The sequence below is a fragment of the Vanessa tameamea genome, chromosome 27 (genome assembly GCF_037043105.1).
Source record: "Vanessa tameamea isolate UH-Manoa-2023 chromosome 27, ilVanTame1 primary haplotype, whole genome shotgun sequence".
In the NCBI taxonomy this organism is placed as follows: Eukaryota; Metazoa; Arthropoda; class Insecta; order Lepidoptera; family Nymphalidae; genus Vanessa; species Vanessa tameamea.
In genome coordinates, this window is record NC_087335.1 from 4,906,747 (window position 1) to 4,917,132 (window position 10,386).

Here is a 10,386-nt window from a genome sequence, read left to right on the forward strand (position 1 = left end):
ATCATCAATCTTTATTTATTTGTTATGCGAAAATGATCTTTAAGCAAACGTAATAATTTGTAATATCATATAACCAAATACATTCGCCAAATTGACGATTGATGGGTCTTTTTTTAAATTGTCGATGCTACATTTAAATTTTGTCGTACTATAACGTAATATTAAAAATCGAATAATAAATTGTTACTCTGAAGTTTAGGGACCGCACACACACACACAGAGATTATAGAAGGCCTATCCTCAATTGATGTTTACGAGTTTACTATAAAGGAACTATCCTTTATAGTACGAACACGTAAATCATAATGGATTACGAATTCAAACTGTTCCAAGTTCATCTCATGCTCGGGGATGAAGACAAACATCTGGAGGAATTTTCTGTCGGATGAAAATCTACCACGTTTGGTCTGAAACAATCAATCAGGAGGGCTTTGCCCAGAAGTGGGACATAAGAGACCGTTACTTTTTTAGAGAAAATCCTACGTTAGTGTAACAATGTTTTATCTAATGTGACTCTCATGAACATTTATCGAACTCGGAAAATACTTAAACTTCGCACACATGCCACTTTTAACTTGTTTTCTGTATAGCATCTATAACAACTAATAAACAATATAAATCTCTCTGAATGTTAAGAACTTGTCCTATTAGCGGTATTTTTAAGGGATTATAATTATTTTATATCAAAGATCAAACGAATCGATCATCATAGATACCTTCTTATATAATATATAATGAAGCGTCAATAGCGCAATAGTTTACGGGCGGCCTAGCGATGTAAAAAGTAGCAGGATCGATCCTGACCCCTTAGAGGCAATGCTAGTATTCTTTAAAAAATATAAATATAGTATATAAGAAACACTTTTCGCCCGCGTGTTAGGAGGAGGGAGGGGGCGATCTTTGGGGTTCAAGCTTGCTTCATACCAAATTTCATTAAATTCGGTTTAGTTGTTTAGCCGTGTAATCGTAACAGACAGTCACTTTCGCACTTATAATATCAGTGTAAATTCGATTCGATATTTTTTAAGTGTCAGTTAACATTTTAACATTAGTAAAGTTTTACACTGAATTTGTATTAATTCATGTATTAGATTTGTCTTGGAACGAAGTTCTTTGACGCGGCTTAGCGTAGAGTGAACTGGTAGAAATTTTCACGTAAAATAGCGTTACCTCCATCTTTTCCTCTGCCTCTTCCTTTTTTTTAATTTTTCTAATTCAAAAATTTTTTTTTTTTTGTTGGCAGACGAACATATGGGCCATCTGATGGTAACAGGTCACCATCGCCCATAGATAATGGCGCTGTAAGAAATATTAACCATATCGCCAATGCGCCACCAACCTGGGGAATTAAGATGTTACGTCCCTTGTGCCTGTAGTTACATTGGCTCACTCACCTTTCAAACCGGAACACAACAATACTGAGTACTGCTGTTTGGCGGTAGAATATCTGATGATTAGTTGGTAGCTACTCAAACGAGCTTGCCCAAAGTCCTGCCACCAAATGTTTCTGATAATAAATTAATTTCTCAAATTATTCTCAAACATTTTTATAACACAATAAACAGCGAGAGCAAATTCATTCCAACAAAGTGTCCAGCGACAGATCTCGTTTTTAAATTTGAAGTATGTAGGCTGACTGGCAGAAATATGATGATAGTCAGCACAACTCATAGACTGTAAATAATACAAAGCACATTAAATCTCCAAAGAGCCACGAATCTTGGAAACCATCCGATATAACATTCGGAATGTAACGCGGAGTGACGTCAATTGACGCCAGTAAGTACAGTTAGTAACGCTATTGTTGCGTTATATTGATTTATAGTTCAGTTGGACAAAATGCTGAGAGATGACTTATGGTTTGAATGAGACAGAGATATAATGTTATTTGATACAAGAGGACCGGTCTCAGTACCTTAAATAATAATCATGACAATTTCCTCATCTGTCTGTCAACCTGTTTTTTTATTATTATTTAAATAGGTCTTTTTATTTTGTGTAAAAATTTAAAAATCCATTTTTTTTTAAATGTTTAAAATAGTTGTGGTCGAAATTCAGCCAATGACCGAAGCGTTTTATTTTTTTAATGATATGTGTTGGCGGACGAACAAATGGGACACCTGATGGTAAGTGGTCACCATCGCCCATGCACAATGGCGCTGTAAGGAATATTAACCATTACTTACATCGCCAATATACCACCAACCTTGGGAACTGAGATGTTACTTCTCTCTCTGTAGTTGTAACTACACTCTGGCTCACTCAAACCGGAATACAACAATACTGAGTACTGCTGTTTTACGGTAGAATATCTGATGAGTGGGTGGTACCTACCCAGATGGGTTTGCACAAAGCCCTACCACCAAGAAAATGTAATAGAAGCATTTATACAGGATGATAAGTTTTTTGCCATCATTTAGTTAAATACCCGAATGAAATAGATGAAGAGATGAAGAGAGTACCGCGGATTGTTTAGAGGGTATTCCGATGGCACCACCGAGTACCACATACCCATACATCATGTGGGTGAAACGCGTTACGCGTTTTTCCAGTAATAAAAATAAAGGATCGATGATCAGAATATTATATTTACAAATTCAACGTAGTGACTAATTTTACACTTAAATATTTCACAAGTAACAATTCCGAGCGTACATTGTAGCCGTTAAGGAGTGCTGATTGGAAACAATGAATGACACTTGTCAAATTGAGTACCAAAGACACACTTGATATATTGATATGCAAAATGTGCCGAGACCTAATTAAACTGGAATATTATAAGAGTTCGTTTCAAAACAACAATTTGGGATATTAGACTATTAGTTTATTAGTTTCGTCGTTTCGAAATTGTGAAGCGGAAATTAATTTATCAATTAAAAAATGAGCTAGTATATGACAAGTGTATCAAAACCGAGGTCACAACTTCAAATCCTGGGTATCTTTCTTTAAGGTTAACATCGTAAGGAAACGTATATATAAAGAGAAATTCTACCACATGCTTATTTACTAACATGTAACGGAGCATCAAATCAAATCAAAATATACTCTATTCAAGTAGGCTTTTACAAGCACTTTTGAATCGTCATTTAACAAACTATTTAAAGTAAAGCTACCACCGGTTCGGAATGTAGATTCTACCGAGAAGAACCGGCAAGAAACTCCGTAGTTACTCTTTTTCAACATCTAAAAATACAGTCATGTTAGTTAAATACAATTATATATGTATGTTATGTCTCCTGCCTGGAAATCAACAAGCATTAACCCCACGTATTATAGCTAAATAAGCTCCAAATCTTTCCCTAAAGGAGCTAATAGTCTCTACATTATTATTATACATATTATTGATATGCTCAGTCAAACTTACGCAATGCGATGCATTTAAAAAGGTGAGTGGCAGTTTTTTTAGTATGAGGAAAAATTAAATTGAAGACCCGAGGATTATATTCCGTAATGCAGTGGCTTGGCTGTGCCCCTGGTATTGATAACCAGATCATGTGGCCCGTTTTCTCGCCTGCCTTGAGAATTAATTAAAAAAGAGGACAAACACCAGATAGTGCACAAGGGGTTTCTACTCATATTATTATTGGCATTTCTAGATTTTTACTTAGGCGAAAGGAAAACAGAGAGGATATAGAGACATACTTATCTCCTTACAACATTTTTCCTCACTGCACATGAAAATTCAGAGGTTGCTCGGATGTGAACTCAAGGCCTTCAGTTATGATTCGTTTGTCCTACTCATTTGACCTTCACGGCTGTTGTACTTAGAAGATAAGTGGAATGAACCGAAAGCCTATGTCAGTAGACAGCCTGACCATAAATAAAATAAATGGTTGCTGATAGGAAAACATAAAATTTTGATTTAAGACTCGAAAATTGGTCTTAAAATATCTAAGAGTAAAGTCAATTTTAGTTTTATTATTTTCGCTATAAAATTATTTTTTGTTCACACAAGAGTCATATAAAAAACAAATGAAATTCTCATTCTGAATTATATCATTTATTCATATATACATCAATATGAAATCAACTAACACAAACAATATTTAGCAAACACTCCTTTCTACATATTTGTAATTAAATCGACATATATTTTCGAAAACTAAAATCACGCACCTACAAATTCAAAACGTCATAAGCGCCTAGTTTTTTCACGCAGTATCAATAGATAATTGATTCAAAATACAATTTCAATAAAAAAAAATTTTGAAAAGCCATCAATTTAAATTCTAATCTTTTAAATCTGATTGTTTCTCATCGTCTTGAAGTCGGCCACAATATGCTTCAGCCACAAAAAATATAATAGACAAAAACCAACCAAAAATCAATAAAACCATACAAGCGTTAAAATTTTCTAAAGTAAGAGGCACATTCTCATGACTGGTTGCTAATTGAAATAAAAGTTTTTTATGCCTCAAATACCTCGCGTGCATTAGTTGACAAAACCCAGCTTCCACTAAAATACTTAGAATACGACTGACCGGTTGGGTCAACACAGAATTTTTCTTAAAGAACATGACTGTTGGACTATTAACAATTTTCTCAGGTAAAATTTGCAAATGTCTAATACCATTATGATCAATTAAATGTTCAACAATTATTTCTTTATTGAACGCTAATACGATATCTGATTTTCCTTCTGAAATTTTATCAAGAACCTCATAAACTTGGTCGAATTCCATAGTTTCCCAGTTATCATAAATATAATTATCATCAGCATAATAATCTCTTAAATTTTCTAGACCACCGTAAGGATATTTACCTTTTAATACGTCTTCGAAACTTGTGAAATATTCTTCGTAATCGTGTTTTTTCAGGGAACCTATTAGAGCTGCTTGGTAAGCATTTCTAATGACAAAGCTAAACCATATCCAGCTGTACATAACTAACAGGAACTGTCGATTCGACGGATTTCTTAATATTGGTATTCCTACAAACAATGCCCAGGAATAGAACAATAGGCTAAACCTTGTAGGTCCAATCTTGAGAATCTTTCGAAGTCTTTGCCATTTACTCAATTTCATTAACGAGTTAATAAAAACTATACTAACAAATGTAAAAAATAATACGATTCTTAAATCGGTTTGCAATGGATTCAAAAGTTTCTGCCAAGCTGGTTTTTGCATAGGCAGTTTTGCAGTCCAAACAATATCCATTGAGTTATATACGAAGGAAATTTGAAAATTTCCGTACTTATCAGCGGTTACAGGAAGCGAACACATCGATGCGTCAACGCGGTCGTTAAAAACGTCACCTAAAGAACCAGTCCAATTACCATTATCATATTGACCCCAATCATTTCCTCCTTGAGGCATCTTAATTTCTAACGTAGCATTTAAAGCATTAGCCACGAGTCTTAAAATATTTCCGTCGCCTCCGGAAGGTTCTAGGGTATCGTTGCTCAAATACATAAACGGTGGTTGTTCGAATGTTGATATAATGAGTGAACATTTGTTGAAATTTTTTAATTTATCTGGAAATACTGTTTTGTAACATTCATCATCAGGACAATTGCCAGAGACATCTACATTATAAGGTTCACTGCTTATACATTTCCCTGGATGAACAATATCATAGGAAAACGATACAAAATCTTCCGAACTTTCTCCTCTCATATATATGACGTTTATAATTCTAATCTTCGCCAGAGTCGAAAATATTTGATTTTCATTACAATTAGCATAATCACTTGCAGTGCATATAATAATATATTTTCCGCTATTATCATAATTCATTTTATCAAGCCACAGTGCAGTATCGATAATTTCGATGGAACTTTGACCAAATATCACAAATTGTGGTACAGGTATACGATTACGAGGAACATTTTTTCCTAGTTTTATTATAACTGACTGCTTATAAATCTTTAAAAACGTTCCCAGTGCCAATGTATATTGAACTGCATTAAATATTACCAAAGTGACATAACGCCAATCAAAATTGTAATAAGCAATTTTTGCTGCTACTTCCCCGATCCTCTCTAAAGCGCAAGGTTCTTCTTTTAAAATTAAATCCAAACTATTATTCATTATAAATCTCTGCAAAATTGTCCAAGCTGGAATACTTTTGCAAAATAAAGCTACTCAAAGCTACATCTTTAACGTCTTATATACTGGTCACACAAATCAATAACCGATTGCCACATTACGTGTTCAAAAGTAATGGTTATTACATTTTTTATCATGCCTTATTATTTTCCGTTTAACTATCACTTAGAAAATTAATTTCTATACGAGGAATCAACGTTTTGTTTTTCTTATATAATAATTTTCAATAATTAATAATACGAACGACGATACCCAACCACAAAACAAAATTACATAACAACCTGTAAAATTACTTAATTTGATTGGTTTATCTACGTCTTCAGGTTTCTCAATATTGTTAGTATCCGTGTTATTCCTGAAGATCACATCGACCCAACCAAATTCGACTAAACGTTCGATAATTCTATTTATTGGTGGCACTAAAGGTGAGAACCTTTTGAAAAATATCACTGATGGGCAATTAATTATTTTTTGCGGTAAAATATGCAACTTTCTACCAGGTTGTTTTAGAAAGACTTTAGCTGTTGCTAGATTCATTCCTAAAACAAATTTCATACCTTCAGTCAAATTTAGCAATATCGTGTGGTACTGATTACTTTGCGTATGTTTCCAATTATCGTAAACTAATGAATTATTAATATAATAATCTTTTAAAGCAGCTCCACCACCAAAGGGGTATTCGGCTTGAATAGCTTGTTCTATATTCAAAAGCTGTGCCGAATATATATCAGTTTTTAATGAATTTATCAAATGAACTTGATAAAATGTTCTCATCAAAAAGCAGTACCAAATCCACATTAACACCAAGTAGCACAGTGACATATTTGATGGGAATAGTAAAATCGGCTGACCCATACATATTTCCCACGACGAAAATAAGACTTTATCGGGAATTCGACCAAATTTCATTTTCTTATAAACATATATACAAATATTTGTTTTAAAGATCAAAAATATAATAATCACAAGTGCAAATGAGACTAAAAAAGCTATTTGTGTATCTACTTTGAAAGGTCTTAATAGTTTATAGTAAGGCATCTCCATTTCAGGTGGATGTGTTACCCATACCAACGTTACAGTGTAATAAAAACTTGACATTTGAAAATCCTGGTATCTCGACTGAGTAATACTTGCAGAGGTCATTGAGAAATTAGCCAAATCATATAAGTCGCCAAGGGAGCCGACCCAAGTCCCATTATCGTCAAGGTTTCCCCAGCCATTACCATAATGTGGTGTCATTATAACCAGTGTTGCGTTGAGCGCTTCAATCAAAATACGCAACAGATCACCATCTGCACCCGATGGTACATCATCAGTGATGTTCATGTAAGGCACTTGAATAAACGTCGAAACTACGATGGGACAGCGGTGAAGATTTTTTAATTTAATCGGAAACATATTTCCACAATATTCCCCGTTCTGTAAACAATCATCCCAATTATCCAATTTCGTTGGAGGAGAATTTTTACAATCCTCTCCAAAATCATAGGTATAACCAATGGCACCACAGTTTGGTTCATGCTTAATAAAAGCAACATTTATAACTTTATGATTCCATAACTTTTCAACTGCTTCTGTCTCGTCACAGTCATTAAGCTCATTTGATTGGCAGATTATCAAAAACTTGCCAATGTAATTGAATTTATGATCTTCTAGCCATTGTATTAAATAAAGGACGTCCTTCATAGTTTGTCCAAATAAAACAAATTGTTTTGTTAGATCTGAATATCTCGGTTTAAGATTAACATTGGCAACGATCGAAGTCTTGTTATATGCTTGGAGAAACGCACTTAACCCGCAAGATGCTGCAGAATTTAGTAGTACCAAAGTAACGTAATGCCATTTAAAATTGTGGAATGCTATTTTAGCAGCACTTTTTGCTAGATTCTCTATTCCGTCACAATCATTTAATTGTATATTCGTTTCTATAAGGCTGTTTATCGACATTGCTTTTGTAACGTTCGTGTTAAATAACAGCAATTGAATAATAACTGTGGCTAATGTACCGATATTATCGGTTTTGGAAATCAGGGTTGGGGTGAAAATTGATTACGACAATAGCCGCGATCACTTTGTAAATTGATAAATGCTGATAATGTTCACATTTTCTTTTTTATTTGTTAATTCGTAATTATATTACTCAAAATATTTTAATTTATAATTATCCAATCAGAGTTGAAAGATCTAATGGCGTACATTGGGGGCATGACTGAAATGAATTGATAATTTTACATGACACATCTTTATTAAGCTTCTGTAGGACCATTTAATAAAACTAACTTAAAAATAACCGCAGAATTCGATCATGAAATTACATTTATCGAGTGAGATACGAAATGACTTCTTAGACAATACAACTAATGATCTAATTTATTTCATTAAAAATATTCCATATTGAAATTCAATCAGCGTTACACCAGGCGATTTTTTTATAGTACGCAAGCTTTCTGCTAAAAATGTATTGAACTTTATTAAGGAAATCTCTGTAGCAGCTCATAATTAAGAAGTAGGTGTTGTTTCCCAAATCTCAAAAAGCACTCTCAACCGATATTTCTACGTCTGAACTCTCTCCAGTAGTGTCGGATTAATATTAGAGATATATATATATCATAAAATTTCACACAATTCTGAACTGCTTAAAATACAAGATTACGTTTTTAATTGGTGGTATTGCGTGCAAGCCCGTCTAGGTAGGTACCACCCACTCAGCTTATATTCGACCGCCAAGCAGCTACTACAACTGATTGAGTCTGTGTAACTTAAAACACAAGAGACGTGTCTCAGTTGCCAATGTTGGTGGCGCATTGTCATAAAATAAATAAATATATTAAATTGTTTACCAAATTTTAAATTACATATCCCATTATCACAAATGTATGATGTTAATGATGAGTATCAATACAGTGTCGATCTGAATGTTACGTCCATTGCATCTATGAAAAAGATCGTACTGGGCACCAAAAATGATGTCTATGATGCATTTATCATATATACATATATATATAAAGGAGCGTCAAAAGGGGCCTCAATATATATATATATATATATATTATTATAGTTTTTTATAATATCTTTATTGATAAACATTTATTTTTTAGTAGTTTTAAAATTAAGAACCTTCATTTGGTTAGAATGTGTTGTTTTTTATTATGCATGCCGTTTACACATTGTTGAAGAACCAAATAAAATAAATAAATTATTATGAGGCTATGTTTTGTTTTTATTTTAATTTGTATATACGCCGCAACCCTGATACTTATAAGGATTCATTTAAAAATGTAACGATTATTACAGCAATTGTAATCAAATAGTTCGCTACGAAATTTAAAACAGTTTTTATTATACCAAAGTTATGAAATATGTACGATGTACATGCAAATATATATATCCAAATATATACAATTTAAAACGTTTTTCTAAGTAAAATATGCACAGGGTTTTAGAAATATATTAAATTAGTCAAAAAGAAACAGTTCTATATTTATATTGATCTAATTTTTAGTGCATAATGTAGAGGAGCTTGTCTCTGATCCTTATAATAACTACAATAGTCTTCCACTTTTCTCAATAAAACATCAGTTGTGCTGTGGGAAGATCTACTTTAATTAAAAACGAGATTAACCATCTTAATAATTTTAAAAAATAATCTGGACAAATGTCATAAAAAAAATGCATATTTAATTTATGAGAGCCCAGATGGCCCAGTGGTTAGAACGCGTGCATCTTAACTGATGATTGCGGGTTCAAACCCAGGCAAAGCACCGCTGAATTTTCATCAGCGTAATTTGTGTTTATAATTCATCTCGGTGAAGGAAAACATCGTGAGGAAACCTGCATGTGTACTAAGCCGCATTGGAGCAGCGTGGTCGAATATGCTGCAAACCTTCTACTCAAAGGGAGAGGAGGCCTTAGCCCAGCAGTGGAAAAATTTACAGGCTGTTAATGTTCCTCAATAAATGGGCTACGTAATGCTAAATGATTTTTCATACTTTACTAGTAATTAAATAAATTATATATATATACAGTATATAATGATGAATGATGAGAAAAAATAATTCAATGTAAAACTACTAACGTTATGATACACACAGATTTAAGATAACGAACCAAAATTATGTATATTGTTTTTATCAAGCGTGCATAATAAGTACAGTCGGCAAAAAAATATCGTAACATTTTAATTTTAAGAAATTCCGAGACCGGATTGATTTGTTGTAGATGTCAATTCAATTATTAGTTTAATGGCTTTTAGTTGTGCCACAGGGCACGTCTGTTTACAATTCATGTGTCAGAAGTAACATGTCAAAATGTTGTAATCAAATTTTACCTTAAATATCGC

The 10,386-nt window shown here is 33.2% G+C and overlaps 2 protein-coding genes across 2 annotated transcripts; both read right to left on the bottom strand.

The window, feature by feature from the left end:
• Positions 1–4,229: 4,229 nt before the first annotated feature.
• Positions 4,230–5,865, bottom strand: LOC113391972 (uncharacterized). Its single transcript, XM_026628136.2, has one exon. The coding sequence runs from the start codon at positions 5,733–5,735 to the stop codon at positions 4,230–4,232; it is 1,506 nt and encodes a 501-aa protein (XP_026483921.2). The 5' UTR covers positions 5,736–5,865.
• A 374-nt stretch (positions 5,866–6,239) lies between these two features.
• LOC113392086 (ionotropic receptor 25a-like) lies at positions 6,240–7,994 on the bottom strand. The gene has a single exon (XM_026628363.2). It carries the CDS (start codon positions 7,992–7,994, stop codon positions 6,240–6,242), a length of 1,755 nt encoding a protein of 584 aa, XP_026484148.2.
• Positions 7,995–10,386: the final 2,392 nt, after the last annotated feature.

Excerpts from the sequence above, each read along its gene's own strand:
- LOC113391972 (XM_026628136.2), bottom strand. The coding sequence starts at position 5,735 with ATGAATTATGATAATAGCGGAAAATATATTATTATATGCACTGCAAGT.
- LOC113392086 (XM_026628363.2), bottom strand. The coding sequence starts at position 7,994 with ATGTCGATAAACAGCCTTATAGAAACGAATATACAATTAAATGATTGT.